Raw genomic sequence first — 20,009 nt, 5'->3', positions numbered from 1 at the left:
TATTTATTTGTTTGATTTTCTATCAGAAGAACCACATTTTTTTGTGAAAGAACCAAGGACTCTTGAATGGAACTCCTGAACAAAATGAAGGGCAGAAGAGAAGAAAAGAACAAGAGAAAAGAGAAAGTGGATGAAATGTGTCGCTGACTTGGAAGGATTGGGAGAGAGGTTGACAAGGAGCGGGGCGGGACGGCCAAACACAACAGCGAGGCATTGTGTCCGTACACCAGGCACCGGGAGACACACTCCAACACGTTTGTGCATTCACACACTGACACGGCGATGCACACACGCTTCTGCCCACTGCCACACAGGCTCGGCATCGCGGAGGGTAGACCCAGCTCCAGTTCAGTCCCTGGTGCAGAAGCTGGACCACCTTCTGTTCTCAAACCCCAACACTCACAGCAGCTTCTTCGGGGGCCATATCTCAGGGCCAGGAATCCACCACATCCTCACCAAAGCAAGACACTTTCAGCTCTCACTTCTGGACCACAACAAAAGTGAGAACATCCAAGGGGCTATTTCAGGTAAACATTCTTCCCATAGCTCCATCTCTGCTTGTTTTTTAGCATGTTTGCAGATGTTTCTGTTGCCTTCACACTGGTGCAGCCGGGCCTGAGCTTATTTAACTGTTGCTGTTTCGTCCGATGAGAGCAAGCGACCCTTCGACTGATCTTTCATGCTGTTTTGCTGTGACAAATGGATGTCAGTGGTCGACCTTTGCCACTAAAGTGGCCATGAAAGCTGCTTGTGTTCAGTCTCCTCATGTTTTCTGAGATAATCCACTCTCCCAGTTAGGCGTCGCTCCACACCCACAGCCCCGTCAAAGACGGCCATTCTCTGTGGTCCTGGATGGAATCTGCAAAACATGTGCCAAATATTTATCATGAATATATGCTCCAAACAATGCTATGTTTTTCTTGTGGAGAAATTAAATAATTCATGAAAAGCTTGTCGTGCTCTGTTTTCAAGGTTCTCTGCAGTGAAAGCCTCCTCATATCCAAGACGCCGGCGGTGGAGCTCTGTGTTTAGACTGACTTTGGAACTGTTTCCAGACAAGATTTGACTCCAAGTGAAGCAACATCCGTCACCATGGCAACGACAGGGATGCAGCTGCTGGGCCTGATCATGTCCATTGTGGGTTGGGTGGCCGGGGCAGTGGTCTGTGCTCTTCCACTGTGGAGGGTGACAGCCTTCATCGGCAACAACATCGTGACGGCTCAGATCATATGGGAAGGTCTCTGGATGAATTGCATCGTGCAGAGCACCGGTCAGATCCAGTGTAAGGTGTACGACAGCCTGCTGGCTCTGCCCAGCGACATGCAGGCCGCCCGGGGGCTCACTGTCTTCTCCATCTTGCTGTGCGGCCTTGGTCTGACCCTGGGGGTCCTGGGAGTCAAGTGCACCAAATGCATCGGCGTGAACAGCTTGAAGGCTCGCATCGCCCGCGTTTCCGGTGCCCTCTTCGCCATCGCCGGCTTCCTCTACCTCGTGCCGGTCTGCTGGACAGCCCACTCCATCATCAGGGATTTCTACGACCCCCATGTGGCGGCTCCGCACAAACGTGAACTTGGCCCGGCGCTCTACATTGGCTGGGGCGCCTCCGCTCTACTCCTGATCGGAGGATCTCTGCTCTATGCTGGGTCCAGCCCTCCTGGTCTCCCTGGTTCTCCCACCTACAGCAGCGGGGAGAGTAGCCCTCGTAGGGCTCCTGCGTCACAGGTCAAAGGCTACGTCTAAGACCCGACAAGTTTAAAGCTCTGACCAACCCTGTATCTTGCCTTTCTGCTCTGTTGTAATTATTTTGTACTTAATGTTTATCGTGATAGGCTGAAAAGGGTTTATTATTTCATACAACATCCACCAATAACATTTGTTTTGCTGTCTGTCTGTGAAGTCATAATAAAACATAGTCTTCCCTTCATTTCACTGAGAAAACATGAGCACATTTCATGTATGATTATGATGATTTGTATTGTATTTTGGGTCAATTTAGTACGGAGAAACAGCACTTCCTTTCACTTCTCCAAAAACTGTTAGAGTTCAGCATCACTTTCCATTAGGAATAAGTGGAAGATAAAAGAACTGACAAAGTACATCAAACAGGAAATGGGTGAGATGATGCTCAAACTATGCTGAAATTCAATATATAAAATAAGATTGGACTAAATGGAGAAGTTCAAAATGTTTTTTGTTCTTGTTTAGAAGAAAAGATTGAAAACAATCGAGTGGAGTTGTGTCCTTCGTGCACAAAGGAACAATAGTGCGTGTGATCTTCTGACTCCGCAGTACCAAGGACAAAACATTCTTTTTCTCTCATGAAGTGAAACACATTGGATCGCATGAATTATCCAGCAAAACCTCAGTGTTCTCCACACCATTTCCTTCTGTAGCGCAGGAAAAAAAGCTACGTTGGGGCAAAGCAGTCATGTTATGTTAAAGGATTTATGTTATTATTGGTCTTAAAATCCTGGTCGATCAATAAAGTTAAAAGAAACACTTTGTAGACCTCAAATTAAGAGTAAAGGATTGTTCATCTGAGGCGATGCTCGCGTATCGTGACCATTCCTTTTCATTACATAAGAGAAGAATGGGAAGACAAAGCCACGTTCTGACGCACAACTACAATGGATGCCAGTGTTGGCAGTGCCAGGTAGTGACTCATACATGACCTAAGTCAGCTCCGGAGTGGCTGGAATACGGCACGGCAGCTAGTACATATCCACATAAACCACAGTAATGTTGTGGGGAAAAACGACTGCAGATAAACTTGTGAAATGATATATTGTTGTCATGAATGAGCGCTGGCCTTTTGTCTAAAGACTTAAAAGTCTATGACAAGAGCCACACTATCTTTATATATAATGGTGAGTCCAATTTGAACTTGCTTTGTGCTTTTGAGCACCAGAGGGATGTCAGTATTCTGTTTGGTAGGTAACCATTTTTGCATTTCATGCTTTTATAGCTTTTTAAAAATGGTTATGGTTTATCATTGTCGAGTTCATTACATTTTGTCATTTTTAAATCTATCTATACATGGCGCATGCAAATGTAAAATAATATACGAATAGTCTACAGTGTGTATTATAAAATCTTAGATCATACCACACAAAAGCAATAACAAGAACTTATCTTAATATCGCGCAAGGGTTTGTTCTGTAGTTGTGAGAAATTAAATATATATACGGAAACGCTGTTTACTCGGGGTCAAAAGTCGTTCCGGATTTTTTTTTTTTTTGTGAACAAAAGTCGGCTCATCCCGAGGCTACTCATCTATGTTGGTTGAACGATATTCACGTTACATTACAGAACTGCCACTTTGTGCTTGCCATGGCATCATCAGGTCGCTGGACGGCGCTAGTCGGCAAGGCTGGAGCCGTTTCCAGGCCGGTAGTGATGTAAGGCAGTACAGCTGTGCTAGGTGGCTAACACTGAGGCTAACCTCAGCGGAGAAAATCACCGGACCCGTCAACAACCCACATCGACAGACGCTTTAACACTCTTGACACGGAGATGGGGAAAGGAGGAGGCACTTTCGAGAGGCTTCTTGGTGAGTAACACTCGAGACGCTTTAATTAAAACCGTCCTTTGTAACTACGTCGGCTTTAACAGCGTATTGTTTTGATATATTGTGGGGCTGTGGCTGTCAGGCCGGCTACATTAGCCTGCTAACCACTTCGCTGCCATTGTCCAGAGGCCCATAGAATCAGCTGTAACTAATATAAGCCCTATACTTGCACATTACAGCCTTATGTGCTTTGTATATATGTTTAAAGCACGGCGATTGGCCTTTCGCTTCGGCTGAATGTGTTAACTGGGCTCGCCATTATTCTTGTCCGTCTCATTTTACTCTTAAGAATTCAACCACGTCAGCTGCCGTAAATAAACCTTGCCGTCAAATTAAAGACGTGACATCGAGTAGCTCATTTCACAGACATGAGCGGCTGTTGTAATCGAGTGTTGCTTTCAGTTACTGCGATAGATTTATTTGTATTTCATTCGACCTTAAGTGGTTATATGAAGTTACTTGCTGCCTTGTTCTTTCATTCAGTGGTCTCTCGTTATTCTTCTGATGTTTATGAATAACTTCACTTGTCTTTACTTCCCTGCGCCGATCATTGACAAATCCTTTGTTGTAAATATCGTTTTGCAATATTCATGGTGTAATCCTGCTTGCGTCGAGCAACTAAAAGAAAACTCGCTTCCTTTTCACGGTAATCGGAGTCATGTTTATATGTGTTATCAGTTTTAGATAATATATTTTCGTCAGAACATTCAAACCACCAGTAGGGGGAACAAACGGATGTCTAAAATAGTTCTCTGCTCATAGGAAAACATTTGTGTCAAGTCATCATAGCATGGTGTCAAACTGGGACAATCAGCAGGTTGTCTCATGGTGCATAACTTAGACATAATTTGCAACCATGACTCTGCAACTAATAGTTTTTAGAAATAACCTTTCAATCTCATTTCATGCTGAGGATGATTTGCTGTTTCTGCCTTGACAATCAGTGTTTTTATTCATGAAAACTGTCAGTACTAGGATACAAATGCTTAATGTTTTCAGTTAAATTGTGTTTACTGAAATATGGTTTGTATACAGGTTACATTCTAGCAGTAAAGTGTTAGAAATGAGTTGCGCTTAAGCGTAACATCCTTGCCATTTGCAGAAAAAGCAACCAGTCAGCTGCTGCTGGAAACCGACTGGGAATCCATACTTCAAATCTGTGATCTTATTCGACAAGGAGACACCCAGTGAGTATATCCGTCCACTTCTAGATTAACGTTGTTGTTGAACATCTATTTTTCTTTGTTTAATACCATGTTGTTGTTGTTGTTTTTTCAGAGCTAAGTATGCTATCGGAGCCATCAAGAAGAAGCTGAATGACAAAAACCCTCATGTAGCCCTCTATGCATTTGAGGTGAGTGAAGGCTGTGACCAAAGATGCTTTTAAAATGCATTGCTGAGGTAAAGAATTCATCTGTAAGTGGTTGTGGTTTGAACATTTGGGGTTGAGATTCTAATCTTAAAACCAAATACTTTTACAGTGCACTATAATGTGATGGAGTAGACAAGCTTGAGTAAGGATTCTTCAAGTTGGCCCTAAAAATATTCTTACACAATTTAATGGAGGAATAATGAAGTTTTACTTTATTGCGATCTGCTTGATCAGCGGCTTGAACCTTCCCTGCTCTTGAGATAGAATGCATCGCTACATGTCGAGGGCCACTTGTCGGTTTAGTCGCTACATGATTCAACATTGACAGGAGCAATGTGATTGAATGGGATGTACAGTAGTAAGAACAGAGGCAACATGCAAACCAGCAAATGTAGCGGCTAAGAGACGATCACTGCATAAAACGTTCTAATGCATTCAAAGACCGAGGAGAGGAATTGTGACTCAGACGTCTGAATCGATGTCACGCTTACTCTGAGAGCTAATCGGCCAATCAAAGGGGAAGTTTGTGGTTCACTGTTGGCTGCAGAGATGGTGAACAGTTTACACAGGCGACTTTTAAGATCATTCATCAGCAACATATTCTGCCTGCAGGTGCTGGAGTCGGTGGTGAAGAACTGCGGGCAGACGGTTCACGATGAGGTGGCGAGTAAACAAACTATGGAGGAGCTGAAGGAGCTCATCAAGGTGAAATTCACCTCCATGGCTGTTGGTTTTAGTCGTTGCTGTTTTCATTCAAATGGTTTCACTAGTTCTACTTGCGTGAAGTTCAACCTGCCAAGTCAATTCAATGCTTTCATAGTCCTCTCTAACTGCCAACTCACTCTTGGCTCGGCCTGTGCAGGCAATGATTGATGCATGTGTCATGTGACCTGCTCTGCCGCTGCCTGTCAGGATGTAGACATCCTGGTGATGTCATCATCTCATGCTTGTTCAGGAACTTCCCTTTTTGTAGTTGTGAAGCATATCATTGACTTCTAGACACGATTAGTTTCTTGTCGTCGTTCCAGAAGCAGACCGAACCAAATGTCAGAAACAAGATTCTGTACCTGATCCAGGCCTGGGCGCATGCCTTCCGGAATGAACCCAAATACAAGGTGGTTCAAGACACGTATCAGATCATGAAAGTGGAAGGTGAGTGGATGCTGCGGGCAGTTGTCCATGGCTGCACTCTTAACACTCGCAGTTACACTAATAATGACTTTTGTCTTGCAACATCAAAACACAGTTAAAGGCTCAAAGCCATGTCTAATATTGTCAATATTATTTTCAAATTTTCATCTTTTTCTTCCCTTTAATTGCCTCCTTTTGTTTTCTTTTGGACATTCACCATGAATTAATCGTCACTGCAGTTTACATTCTGTGCGGTATTTTGTCACTGCTAAATCCAGGACTTGAACACTCACAATTGTACATTTTGTCAAACTAAAATCTTCACTGAATATAGTTAACCATAAAATCTAAGCACTGAAAACATAAACTATACATGTCTTTATTTGACATGTGAATGGGTGGTTTAAATCCCCGGCAAAGGCAGTGCTTTGAAAATATTTCCTGTTTTTCTACCTGTTTTTCCTCACAGGCCATGTCTTCCCAGAATTTAAGGAGAGTGATGCGATGTTTGCCGCGGAGCGAGTGAGATGTTTTTCTTTTTCTTCAGCAGAGATTATAAGAGTCCATGAGTCATGTAGGCTACTTTGTCTTGTGATGTATGTCAACACTGTCTCTGCCTGTTCAGGCCCCAGACTGGGTGGACGCGGAGGAATGCCACCGGTGCAGAGTCCAGTTTGGTGTTATGACTCGGAAGGTAGGCTGGGCTTTCTTAAAACTAGGGCAGGCCTGCTCTTCCTGTCACATGCTTTACAGCAGCGGCAGAAGTCGACCTGAATTCCTTGTTTACTTCATTTCCAGCACCACTGTCGGGCCTGCGGACAAATATTCTGTGGCAAGTGTTCGTCCAAGTACTCGACCATTCCGAAGTTTGGCATAGAGAAGGAAGTGCGTGTGTGTGAGCCTTGCTTTGAGCTGCTGAACAAGTGAGTGGCAATGTTGGGAGCTGCTTTGTGGTTGAAATGACATTCCGTAAAACCTGCTTGTGTTGGTCTACTCATACTGCTGTGTTGCCGGGGAATACAGGAAGTACTGCAGGGTTTAGAAATTAAACTACACATGCTTAAATACAAGCATGCACACAGTGAAGGAAGTGAAACAGTGTTTTATGACATCACTTGTCCATGTATCACACAGCATCTGATCCTCTGCTGATTACAAGGTTGTTTGTCTTCCCTGATCCCCTTTCCTTACCAGCCACCCCTCCCTTTCTCCTCCTCTTAGAAAAGCCGAGGGGAAAGCCCAGTCGTCCGGCACTGCAGAACTGCCGCCCGAGTACCTGACCAGCCCGCTCTCCCAACAATCACAAGTAATTTGACATCTTTACAGTGGAGCATTTCTTTGGAAGTGTTAAGCTAATGGTTGTCATTGACCCTCACCTTTATCCACTTTGCCCTGAAGATGCCCCCGAAGAGAGACGAGGCAGCGCTGCAGGAGGAGGAGGAGCTGCAGTTGGCCATCGCTCTCTCCCAAAGTGAAGCTGAAGAGAAGGAGCGGATGGTGAGCGGTAGAGCAGCGCCACGGTTTGTAAACACCAACTCTTACACCTCTGTCTGTGTGACAGCGGCAGAAGGGCTCCTACACCATGTACCCCAAAACTGATCCCACCCCAGTGACTTCTTCAGCACCTCCCGTCAGCACCCTCTACACGTCCCCAGTGGTAAGAGACAGGTCCCTCCTGAATAATAAAACATGTTTTAGATTTATTTTTTTGCTTCCCAGAATTCTTCAGCTCCTTCAGCAGAAGACGTTGATCCTGAGGTAAAAACCGCTTATTGTGGTGGATTTAACAGCTTTTATCTGACTCATATAAATGGTCTGCTGTTGTTCCAGCTGGCACGTTATCTAAACAGAACATACTGGGAGAAGAAACAAGAAGAGGCTCGCAAAAGTCCCACCCCTTCTGCCCCGGCCCCCGTGCCACTGGCGGAGAGTCTTCCACCCATCAGTCAGCCAGTTGAAAGCCACGCTCCTGTCCAGCCTGTCAACATCGTGGAGGTATGCTGAAAAAGTACCATTTTTCTGCGTGACTTGGCGTCGCTTATCTTCCAATCTCACTCCAGCAGCAATACCAGAATGGGGAGTCAGAAGAGAACCACGAGCAGTTCCTCAAAGCGCTGCAGAACGCCGTCACGACCTTCCTCAACCGGATGAAAAGCAACCACATGCGTGGACGCAGCATCACCAATGACAGCGCAGTGTTGTCGCTCTTCCAGTCCATCAACAACATGCACCCGCAGCTGCTGGATATCCTCAACCAGCTGGACGAGAAGCGATGTGAGCGCCACCCCGGTCATGTTTGCGTGTTTATAGTTCAGTGTCCCAACGCTCTTGTTGTTGCAGTGTATTACGAGGGGCTGCAGGACAAGCTGGCTCAGGTCCGAGACGCCCGGGCAGCACTGAACGCACTGCGAGACGAGCACAGAGAGAAGCTACGTCGCGCCGCAGAGGAGGCTGAGAGGCAGCGGCAGATCCAGCTGGCACAGAAATTGGAAATCATGAGGCAGAAAAAGCAGGCAATATATTGACACCTTGACTTGAAATGCAGAGGAAGTGTTCTGTGTGTTGTCATGCCAACGAGTCATTGTGCGCCGCAGGAGTACCTGGAGATGCAGAGGCAGCTGGCTATCCAGCGTCTTCAGGAGCAGGAGAAGGAACGGCAGATGCGCCTCGAGCAACAGAAGCACACCATTCAGATGAGGGCGCAGATGCCGGCGTTCTCTCTGCCCTACGCTCAGGTAGCCTCCAGCTGTCACACCTCTGCAGTATGTTCTCCTTCCTCACCTGCCCTCCTACCCCACAGATGCAGTCCTTACCCCCAAATGTAGCAGGAGGCGTTGTCTATCAGCCAGGAGCCCCCCCCAGCTACCCCGGTACCTTCAGCCCAGCAGGCTCTGTCGAGGGTTCCCCAATGCACAACATCTACATGAGCCAGCCTGGTCAGACTGCGCCCCCGCAGTACCAGGCCATGCCGCCTGCCCCACCCTCAGGTGAGGTCCTCGGGTACTAAACCATGGACTCGCCATATTTTTAGGTGGATTTTCAGGCTGTAGGAGCAAGCTAAACATGACATGGTTTGACAGTCTCCCAGTGCTGCTGTAAATAGTGTAAAAGATTTGTTGCGCTCCCACCTATTCACACACACCGACAAGTGGCCACTTTAACAGAAAGTCTCTTGCCTCCGTCCTATATATGCCATGTTTTCTATGTGTTTTGATTAGCATTAGCATTGCGAACTAACGTGCACATAAGGCGCAGAGTGGAAAGCTGCAGTTTGACTTTTATGAGTAACCGTTTCTCCCGTCTGCCTCCAGATCCCAACATGGTGAATGCATACATGTATCCGCCTGCAGGCACCAACGGGCAGCCTCCTGCTCCTGGTCAGGCTCCTCCCAACACTAGTCCACCCTACTCCAACTACCAGCCTACGCCTACACAAGGATATCAGGTTCAGTTCAGACCCTCAGACTTTATACATCTATGCTTCTGTTGAACTCAACAACTCACGTCTTCCCCCATATGACAGCAGAATGTGGTGTCCCAGGCTCAGAGTTTGCCTCCGATGTCCCAGGCGGCTCCGACCAATGGCATGGCATACATGGGCTACCAGCCCTACAGCATGCAGAACATGATCTCAGCATTGCCTGGCCAAGACCCCAACATGCCTCCTCAGCAGCAGTACATGCCCGGCCAGCAGCCCATGTACCAACAGGTCAGTGGCTTTTCATTTCCTCCTGCTTTTTTTGTCATGTAGGTTTGCTAATATGTTTTTTTGTGTGTGTTGTTAGGTGGCTCCTCCTGGTGGTCCACAGCAGCAACAGGCGCAGCAGCAACAGCAGCCCCCTCAGGCCGTGCCAGCCAGCGCCGAAGCCCAACTCATCTCCTTCGACTGAGCGCTGCCGCCACACAGGGTCTGACACACTACAGCCTGTCCCCTCTCTCTGGTCTCCCTCTTCTCTCTGGACTCTGAGGACGACGTACCTCTCCCCTTCCATCTCGCTGTGATCTTGTGGCAATGCGCGAATATTGTGGTGATGTTGCAGAAACCCTCTTCACGCCAGCTGCACCGACACCTAACGTGTGGCTGGGGTCGAGGGGCCGACGCTGCTAGGAGGAGCAATATAACCACGACCCTCTCACTCAATAACCCTCCTCTTGACAGCCGGTGTGTATGTAGTATTTCCTTCTTGAATAACTTAAATCAGATCTAGTCAGTTGTATTATACTTTAAACCAATAATTGATGAGGTGAAAAATAAACCATCATGTTACATATTTTTTTAATTAAAGGAACAGCATGGTCAATTTTAATCATTTCCTGGTATGAACATTTGCTGCCTGTTGTAACCGTGACTGAAAGATGGCTGAAGAGAGGGAAGAAAAGCACAGTTGAAAGCCTAAAGTCAGCGTCACGAACTCACTCTTCTGTTTGGAGTCACAGTCAAACATTCCAGTTCCACACTGCTAGCAAGCATCACTTGCCATTGTTTGAGCATTTATTTGTTGGAGGTCTGAAAGGAGTGTGTCGCTTACTGTTAGAGAGCTAGTCATTTAAACAAACCTTACATTTGATAACATGGCAGATCAATCTGGAATTCATCCGCCCATCATTTAAGAAGAGAAGAGTCAAAAAGAAGCTTAAAAAGTGCCTGTTCTCGCGTGTGTTATAGAATATTTTCACGTGGCTGGAACAGTTTGCCTTCAACTGTATTGACTCCAGAGATGTCGGTGTTTTCCTACGAGGTGCAGCATGTATGTATCTGATTTCTGTAACTCTTCATCCTTCAACTGTGAAGCTTTCTTTCATCATACTGATCTGTCTGACTTTAAAGTAATTTTAAATTTATATTTAATAAATATCTGGTTCTTATTGCCCACCACAGCTTGGCTTTTGTTTGGAGATTTATTTAAAACATACCTTAGCTGACACACTTAACCACAAGCTTGGAAACTGCAGTTAAAAGTTCAGTGTCACCACCAGTCTTGCCTTGCTTTGGTTACATTTTCCTGAATATGAGGCATTTGTAGTACTCTTCCATCTCCACCTGTGGAATAGAGGGTGTCATGCCACTGTGAAGTGGAAATGTAGAGGACTTTTGAAAGACAATTCAACTCACAATCCTTTCCAGACGCATCCCGTTCTTGAAGGCCAACTGTCTGAGCACGTCGATGTCTGGCAGCCCCCACTCTGGGTTCCTAAAACACCAACAATAGTACATTTTTTTTTAAACATATCTTGATGTCCAGAGAAGCAATTCTGTGACATGAGAGTTCAAGTCTTACATTTGCCGCAGCTCCTCGTCCAGTGCTTCATTACAAGGTGGAGTTATGGTTCCATTTATAGCGTAAACCTGCAACATATTTGAGTTTTCTCACACAGTTTGTGCACTGCTTAAGTAATCGAAGCCACACCTACCCCATATGTTATCAAAAATCCATCCTGTCTGAGCAGCTGCCCTGCTCCGGTGAAGACTCCCTGCACACGAGAAGCAACAACCCCACTGACTATTACGATCGTGTAGGTGTCTAAATGAGCCGTACCTGTGCTGTTTGAAATGAGCTGTATTGGAGTAAGTTGATGGCAACGATGACATCACAGGAGCAAACGGCCAGACCCGCCCACTTCTCCCGTGGCTCACTGGCATCCAGGTGGACGGGCTCAAGGATGTTCTTAGCACTTGTTGCACTGATATAAGCCTTGATGCTGTAACAAAAAGGTGGACTTTAACATCCAAATAATCAAACCAAGATCCAATGCAGACCTTTCCAGTGACTCCTCTTTGATGTCTGAAGGCTGCCAGGTGACGTAGGGCAGCTTCTGTGAGAATCGTACGACGTGCTGCCCCGTGCCGGAGCCCAGCTCCAGACCAAAAAGTTTCTTGTGTGACTGTGGCTCAAGAACATCTTCAAGAATTGAACACAAGTCCTCCCAGTTCCGCTCTGCCAGTGGAGACAACAGCATGGTCTGCAGGGAAGAAGCAAACATAAAAGCTCGACGTGTGATTTTGATAAATGCTGCTTTGTTTTTGGAGCCATCTTACCTGGTCTTCTGCTGAAAGGTAAGTGGTGCAGAATGGATGAGTGGAGCAGCAGATGGCAGCGCAGATTACTTTAAGAGGATTCTCAGAAGCTCCAGTGTTGATAAAAATTCATGCAACTGAAGGCCTACAAGCAGCAGAAGAGCAAACATTACACTCGGAATGATTGTCAGAGCAGAACTAAAAAGGGAGTTGACATGGGTGCCACATTCCTGAGATTATTCCACCGTGATCTCCACCACAGGTAAATCAAACTATCACTCACTAAGAATCGATTTTTGTCTGAAATAAAAGATGTACTTTGAATCCATAATGTTTGATATCCTGTCCACAAAATTGCAACACTGCCACGATTAAAAGGAATAAACGGTCACTTCAAAATAAATTATTAAATAAATAGAGTATTTAATAAATAATGAAATACATTTTAAATCGGGTTTTAATAATGCACTATTATAAGTTCAGATTTTCTTTTAATACCTCCACGTGGAGCAATAATTAGCAATGAGGGCATAAATATAACAAATCTACACAGATTAGAAGGTTATAAATATAAAGTAGTATGTATTTCAGTTCATATCTTAATTTGTCGTCCCCAATTATTGGAAATTTAAATACAATGATCATGACGCTACATCCCTCCGTGTTGTTCTTCGATGGTATGAGAAATAAAAAATAATGGGACTTCCCATTGGCGATCAGCCTATTGCTCCTCGTTGGCACCCGTAGATGTCGAACAGTTCGCGCAGTGCATGCTGGGTAGGTCAACAGTATCCAGGGCGCCATGTGCTACTGAGGCGCTGAGACTGGAAGGGTACCGGCTGTGACGGACGAGAGTGTGTGTGCAGGTTTTGGATGTGTCCTCGTTGTTGAACGGTTCCAGCGATCGCTAGCATGTACAGCACCAGAGTTTGCCTCCGCAGTGCGCTGCGGGCCGCCGCCGCTGTGCACCGGTACGTAACGTGAGCAGCAGTGATGGTTTGGTAACAGTTGCGGGTCTGACTGCTCCTTCAAGGGCAGAGACCTGACAGCGGGGATCGTGACTCCTAAAAAGCCCGTCCTTGTGTACCACACGCCATTTTATCCCATGCATGCTCCAGCTTTTCGAAAAAAAAAAAAAACTATACATCGAGCACAAGTTAGCATTAGCTTGTAGCAATTTACGTTTTGGGGTCCGGCGTTTTATTGCTCTGTGTCGAATCAGTTTGGCCTTATCCTCCCAATCTTTGCACGAACAAACACACCTGCTGCTCATGCTGTGATTTTAATGTCCAAATTCTAGGAAGTTTAATTCATTGCGACATTCAAGGTCAAATTTGAGAGCACAGATTAAGTAGCTACATCCTCACCTTTTTTGAATCAGCCGTCACCGAACAGACGCTGTGGGAAGTCGTTATTCTGATATTTTAATTGATAAACTCTTGTAATGATTCAAAGAGAGTTGATAAACATTGACTATTTATTATTTATTATTGACTATCCCTTGCAATGTGTTTTCTGTTCCCAGATCATGGTCAAAATACATGCCCATTGGGCATGTTTCATTGGGGAAAAACCAAATGTACAGAGTCGAATATAACAGAAAAGCAAGCAACTGGTTCATATATAAGAAAAATACAAGTGAAAATGAAGTGCATTCACTCTTATTGTTTTGGTGTTCTTATGTTAAAGTATTTCCTGTAGCCTTGTTGAATATAAAACAAAAGTATTTTTGTACACACTCTGGACAAACTTATTCAAGGTCAAAAGGTCAAATAATGTGCTGTTTATCACCTCAATGTCTTGACATTAGTGCCAACTGAGTTGATCTGACACTCTCGACCAATAACTGGCAGAGTTGTATGCTTGGTATGTCATATAAGAATTGTACATCCAGTAAAAAATGTCCTTCATCTTCATGTCAGGCACCAGCTCCTACAGCAGACACCAGTGTTGTGTGCGCTCAGACTCCTGAGGACAAGCGCTGCTACACAAGATGCCATCGCCACACCGCCCTTAGACGGAACACCCAAGCAATATTCGCCCAAAATCCAGCAGCTGGTCACTGACATAGCCGGCCTCACCTTGTTAGAAGTGTCAGACCTCAACGAGCTCTTAAAGGTGAGTTTTTTGCCTTCATGAGCTGCAATAGTCAACACTATTATGAACGTGATATTCCACTGGATCTTTTTACTGTCTTATCACCCTGTGTTTTGGTCACAGAAAACTCTGAACATTCAGGATGTAGGAATGATGCCGATGGGGGCGCTGGCTGCCTCGGCTGCTCCAGCTGCTCAGGTGCGCTGCTAACCCTAACCCTGCTCCAGTCATTCAACAGTAGTGTTGAGCAAAACTCAAGTGACATTTCTCCCATCAGGTCCCAGAGGAAGATGAGGCGCCGGTCAAGAAGGAGAAAACTCACTTCACAGTAAAACTGACTGAACTCAACTCGTCTGAGAAAGTCAAGCTCATTAAAGAAGTGAAGAACTGCATTCAAGGCTTGAATCTGGTGCAGGTAAGACCTTGTGGTGTTGACCACTCCTCTCCATGAGTCCAAACCTTCTGAGTCTGGCCTCCCTAACTTTGATGTGCTCTGATTCCTGTTCCCTCTGATAGCCTTCCACTCTTCCTTTCATCAAGGCATCACTAACTGCTGCCCTACGAAGCTTGTGTCACAGATCACCCCTGTCAGTCTTCTCCCCCTGTTCCACCCTACCTACACTCTCCTCTTCTACTCACTTGATCTCAGTCTGCAACTCTGCATGATTGACACATACTTCTCTTATTCCTCATATCTCCTGCAGCAAACCTTTTTGATAGAAATGGGTGCTAGATTTATACTTCAAGGTGTTTGTCAACACAAACAAAAATGATAATGTTTCTGCGTTCAGACTCTTGTGACCTGCTTATTGTCACTCAACCATCCATTTGTTCTTGGTATTAATGTGTGATGAATGGGGTGTATCTTTGGCTGGCATTATCTTTTGTGTTGTTTTGGGTCTGCTTTTGATCAATACTGTTGACACGTGCTATCTAGATCTGCATTAGGTTGATGTCTGTCTGATATTTTGGCTACAAGTTGTATGGTGTTAGAGAGCACAAACAAAATGCGAATGTATAATAGTGTGTTTTCCAACTTCCAATAGGTTTTTTTTTAATGTAAAACCAGATATTGGTGATCACTCATGAGTGAAACTAAACTCCTCCTTCTGTCTCACACAGGCCAAAAAGCTAGTGGAGTCTCTCCCTCAGGAGATCCGTGCCAACGTTTCCAAAGAGGAGGCTGAGAAATTGAAAGCAGCTCTTGAGGCAGCAGGTGGCACTGTGGTGCTGGAGTAGACCTCCTCTCTGCCACTCATTACATTTTTTTTGTACTTGGAGAAAAAGACAAACGTGGCTTCAGGAGGTGGGAAACAAAAACTGCCTTCTCACACTGACTCCCCCGCTCAAGGCGGCACAAGTCGGACTGAACTCTCCGGGCCTGCTGCCCGAACCCGGGGCCGAGTTTGTTTCTCCATTTGTCTGCTCATGTCTCTTGTGCGGAAGACGCGTCACAAGCTCTGGCACTTGGCTTTCCAAGCAGTTTGTATAGACACATGTATCTCTGTTTAATGAAACATGTCTGAGGATTCTAATGTTGATAATGATTAAAATGAAAATATCCAAAGTCTCTTCACTCATCTTGATTCTTAACTTAAAACCAAGAGGGGCGATGCTCCTCCATCGGGGCGGCCAACCTGTCAGAGGCTAAGAGTCACATTGCTTTACTGTGTTGCTGAAAAGAGCCACATCCTACAAATATGTAAGGCTCACCTGAACAGCTGGTCATGTGACTTAGCGGCAGTATAGTGGTTAAAGTACATCCCTGTGTGTCACAAGTTTGCTGGTTCGTGTCCGGCGTATGTCTCTCGTGCATGTATTTTTAAAATTCATACATTTTACCATGATCCTCCTGGAAATATCAAGCGGCATAGGTAGAAATGTGTGCACCATTTATTTATATATATTTTTTTGCGTGGCTCTTGCCACCAATAGCGTTGCTCGGGTCTGTATGTGTGTGAGTGACAATGCAGACTGGAGCGTCTCATCTTCACTCCACTGAATTAAATGGACTTCACGACGATAAACAATGAATAATAGGTGAAACACATGCCATACGTTTAGTTTAAGGAATGACAAAGTGAAACGTGGAACTAACTCATGTAAATGGTGTTGATCGTGGATCTGATGACGGTCCAAGTCTTAGGACCGCAAGTCTTATACTCTGATATACTGTAGAAAGGCTTTGTGATCTAATAATAGAGATCAGAGAGCCTTTCTGTCGGACTCTGCTTATGTTTCCTTGTTATCTATTGGTCCAGAAATGTCTCATGATGTCAGAATAAGCTGTCAAACCAATATAGTGACGCTTTGGCATGTAAACTACACCTGAGCTGAGCTTCAAACATAAACCGGGTTATGGTTATATGTATTAAGTTTGAACATCAACAAATGAATACTGTTTCTATCAGGGGGATCAACATCTTCACAGCAGTAGCTCATAAAATACTTTAATGCTGGCGTTTGTTTTCAAGATTTTGTGTAAAGTAAAAGTAATATTGCCATAAAACACTGATAATACATACAATTGACACGTTATTGTTGAGAAAGCATTGGACAAAAAGTTGTTGTAGAGCGCGTTAGGAAAAATAAATCCCACAGAGGGCGCTGCAAGCGCGGAAATGATGCTTCGCTCTGCTCCAGTCAGTTTTGCACTGATCGTCATGTTGAAATACTAATTTTGTGTGACGATTTAAAAAATACTAATTCACAACTGAGTCCTGATAACTTTCTGGATAGCGTCAAAACTCACTTCCGTCTATTTTTCTTTTTTTTATGTTTAAATATCAACCGTTCACGACAAGCTACTGTACCATGAGACGAATTATTTTAATTTTAGTTGGAGGTTCAGGTTATGTCCACCAAGAGGCGCCAAAGAGCAGGAAAAAAAACTCTGACAAACCTCTGACAGATTCAAACAAACAACAAATCCTCATAATCCGCCCGCCCAAACACTGTCATGAGTGAAATGACATGACAACCAAAACTATGAACGACTCAACTGCAGCCAACAAATTTGAATGTAAGACTAACATCACACTATGAATGACACACTTAAACTTCACAATGCATTGTAGTTGAGACGTTCCGTCTGAAGTCTCTATCACTATCACTGGTGCACAGCATAATGTGGGACAAATAAAGGACATCTGATATGATGTAATATAATAGGAAGTCAGCTAACGGTGATGTTGAATTTGTGATGCAAATAGAGGAGTATCTCTTTTGGGGTCCATGCAAAAGAGCTGCTCTGCAATGTAAAAACTGCGGTTAATTCCGACCCCCTGAAAACACATGAGAACTCACAGTTCATGTTGATGTTTATGGATTTATGTTTATGAAGCTTATGAATCCGTCTTTGTCCTTATCAAACTCACTCCACACAACTCTGTAACACAAAAGCAGCCCGGCTTCAAACACGACCCTATCGTTAAAGCATACTTGCTATTTATATTGTACTGACAGCAATTTTCCTCCTGGTCTTGACACAGTACAGTAGTCTGTAAATGTGTGTGCATAACATACAGAATGACTCAAACATACTCAATAACGATAATAATAATAATGCCTGCTACTAAAGAGCATTTTTCATGGGAACTCTTTTTTTAAGATCAAGGTTGGACTTCCGTATGACAGCACAAGTTTGATCACAGGAGGGCAAATGAATTTATTATTTTACAAACATTTTATTTAAAGAATGTCAAAACGTGCTTTAAAAAAATGCTTTAAGTGGGGGAAATGTTCATAAACTAATAAATAAAACGTGAATATGTAGGGTATAAAGGCACTATTTTCCTAGGTGTTTTTCCAAAATATGTAATGACTTATAGTTTTCTTCTGACCACACAAGGGGCGCAGTCTTCCCACCTGTGAGATAGGCGCCTCCATTTTCTTTTTATTTATTTATTTGGAGAAACTGTAAGTCATGAAACTCATACTTAGAAAAAGAGAAAAGAAGTTAAGTAGAACAGTGTGAACATGCATACAACTATTGAATCCAACAAACTGAAAGGTAAATATTCAGTCTGGGTTAGGCTCTTTCTTCAGCCAAAGATTTCACCACTGAAGATAGCTCAATTCAGATGTGACCAATTTGGACAGACATTCTGAGAAGACTGTGTTGCTGACATGACTTCAGTGCCAGTTACCTTGGTGTGTTTCACCAATGTTGGGTCAATGTTGGTTTCTAGTGGTCAAAAGTGGGCCAACAGAGTCATGAATGCTTGTTGGGACCACTACTTTATCTACCTTCCATTGTTTTGAATGCTATGATGACAGAATCATACACAGCTGGTCATAATGTTAAGAAGAATCTACATGTTCCTATAAACCTACACCTCTGATTTTATTTCTCACATTGACATTTTCACCCATGATGAGCTGAGAACACAGAAAAGCACATTTAAACAACCTTATGATTTTTTTATATTTGTTTTTTTAACTAACTGGGTGTGTGTGATACAAAATGGGGAAGTGGTATATGCATGAGCACACACACCTGCTCTATTCAAACTTTTGGATTATTTTTAAAGCAGCTCTTCACGGCATGCTAAGGAGGACACGATGTATCTTCTCTTTTTGTCATACAGTGAAGCAATGTGGTGAATATTTCACAGTAAAGAGTATGACTTGCAAAAGACGAATTCACTTCTTACTCACATTCTAAAGCCATCGACACCCTGACCAATAATCCGAACCGTCACTTAACGCTTGACTCTACTTTCTAAAAAAAATAAATATTTTTTTTTAATGTTTTGACTGTACACACTGTTCTGTCTCATGGTTTTCATTATGATATTAGATGATGGACACGAGCGACAAGTGGGCAAACCCAGGGTGTGCTGAAGACCTTATATCACTAAAAAAGGTTTCAAGGGAGAGGAAAGCTTGGGCCTCTGGGAATCAACTGCTGCTCCCACAACAGCAGAAGAACATGGATGAATGACATGCTGATTCAACATCATGTCATGTGAGATCAAAACATTTCAGTTGACGACCTGCCTTCTTCCTGAATAAAATGAACTTCCATCACCACAGAACACTTGAAATCCGACCCAAGCACAGACGTTGAGAAAGACTTGGACCGATACTGAAAACCAGCTGTGGTTGTGGTTATTGCTTCCTGGCTGTAACGGTATACACAGCCATAACGGTCATTTCTGACAAAAAAAGGAAGTACTCTTAAAGGGCACACTGGGGTTAAAAAAGGTCACCTTTAGTGTTGAGTAATGTCTGTGGACATGAGTAACTGACAAGACACCACACAGCAGTTGAGGACTTCCAATCCTCGTACGTAATCCCAGGCTTTGTGTCGTGAAAGAAATGACAAGGTCGTGAATTGGAGTGCTCAACACTCATTTCAGGAACCCAGTGCAAATTGCTTTTTTAAATATATATTTTTAAGCGCTTATAAACTATTACAGCTGTCTACACAGCCGACAATGACAGATCACTCACAGTGGTCCAGATGAACGATCAGACAGATTGTTTGCTCAGTCATATGAAAAATTTGAGGGACCATTGGTTGCAACATCTCCTCACTCCCATGGCGTCATATATTAACATTGGGAAAGTGGCCTTTTGCGTTGGAAGAAGGCAGCCTTCAGTGTCGCACGTTGGCAGCGCGACACATGAAAAACATGGTTGGCTTTAGGGTAAGCAATGGGATGGCACTCCGTTCATTCTACATTCAACAATGTGTCACATTGTATTTACTGACCATCAAACATCCTAGCGTTTTAGTCACAGTGACTTTCAGTACCATCACTCAGAAGGAGAGGCACATAAGGGGCCATGAAGAACAACTGACATCGTGTCTCCCCGTC

At 44.2% G+C, this 20,009-nt stretch overlaps 4 protein-coding genes across 12 annotated transcripts in view; 3 read left to right on the top strand and 1 right to left on the bottom strand.

Moving 5' to 3' along the window:
* The first annotated feature begins 1 nt into the window (after position 1).
* Positions 2-2,465, top strand: cldnk (claudin k). Its single transcript, XM_053851395.1, has 2 exons — positions 2-527; positions 973-2,465. The coding sequence occupies exon 2, from the start codon at positions 1,093-1,095 to the stop codon at positions 1,738-1,740; it is 648 nt and encodes a 215-aa protein (XP_053707370.1). The 5' UTR covers positions 2-527; positions 973-1,092; the 3' UTR covers positions 1,741-2,465.
* Positions 2,466-2,814: 349 nt separating this feature from the next.
* Positions 2,815-10,949, top strand: hgs (hepatocyte growth factor-regulated tyrosine kinase substrate). 9 transcript variants are annotated; one of them, XM_053851369.1, is made up of 21 exons: positions 2,815-2,930; positions 3,310-3,550; positions 4,671-4,755; positions 4,847-4,922; positions 5,553-5,645; positions 5,972-6,092; positions 6,541-6,593; positions 6,697-6,765; positions 6,870-6,994; positions 7,266-7,377; positions 7,470-7,568; positions 7,633-7,728; positions 7,791-7,829; positions 7,902-8,066; positions 8,132-8,345; positions 8,412-8,584; positions 8,666-8,806; positions 8,872-9,058; positions 9,383-9,516; positions 9,595-9,780; positions 9,857-10,949. In XM_053851369.1, the coding sequence occupies exons 2-21, from the start codon at positions 3,514-3,516 to the stop codon at positions 9,959-9,961; spliced, it is 2,310 nt and encodes a 769-aa protein (XP_053707344.1). In that variant the 5' UTR covers positions 2,815-2,930; positions 3,310-3,513; the 3' UTR covers positions 9,962-10,949. The 9 variants fall into 9 exon arrangements, with proteins under 9 accessions (XP_053707344.1, XP_053707350.1, XP_053707349.1 ...); XM_053851375.1 differs by having other exon boundaries at positions 5,969-6,092; positions 7,293-7,377; positions 8,135-8,345; positions 9,598-9,780; XM_053851374.1 differs by having other exon boundaries at positions 5,969-6,092; positions 7,293-7,377; positions 8,135-8,345.
* The window catches only part of zgc:103625 (methyltransferase-like 26 B), a 52,278-nt gene continuing 40,631 nt past the window's right edge, over positions 8,363-20,009 (bottom strand). Inside the window, exons 8-14 of the mRNA XM_053851397.1 lie at positions 12,109-12,232; positions 11,830-12,032; positions 11,609-11,771; positions 11,484-11,543; positions 11,351-11,418; positions 11,185-11,263; positions 8,363-11,112 (exon numbers count right to left, since the gene is read on the bottom strand). Coding sequence (XP_053707372.1) covers positions 11,065-11,112; positions 11,185-11,263; positions 11,351-11,418; positions 11,484-11,543; positions 11,609-11,771; positions 11,830-12,029 — 618 coding nt within the window. The 5' untranslated portion in view covers positions 12,030-12,032; positions 12,109-12,232 and the 3' untranslated portion in view covers positions 8,363-11,064. The remainder of the gene's footprint in view (positions 11,113-11,184; positions 11,264-11,350; positions 11,419-11,483; positions 11,544-11,608; positions 11,772-11,829; positions 12,033-12,108; positions 12,233-20,009) is intronic.
* On the top strand, positions 12,873-15,736 carry mrpl12 (mitochondrial ribosomal protein L12). Its single transcript, XM_053851398.1, has 5 exons — positions 12,873-13,058; positions 14,010-14,205; positions 14,308-14,382; positions 14,462-14,599; positions 15,307-15,736. Exons 1-5 carry the CDS (start codon positions 13,000-13,002, stop codon positions 15,421-15,423), a joined length of 585 nt encoding a protein of 194 aa, XP_053707373.1. The 5' UTR covers positions 12,873-12,999; the 3' UTR covers positions 15,424-15,736.

Source organism: Synchiropus splendidus, chromosome 19 (assembly GCF_027744825.2).
Source record: "Synchiropus splendidus isolate RoL2022-P1 chromosome 19, RoL_Sspl_1.0, whole genome shotgun sequence".
Lineage (NCBI taxonomy): Eukaryota > Metazoa > Chordata > Actinopteri > Syngnathiformes > Callionymidae > Synchiropus > Synchiropus splendidus.
This window is presented reverse-complemented; position numbering and strand designations above follow the sequence as displayed.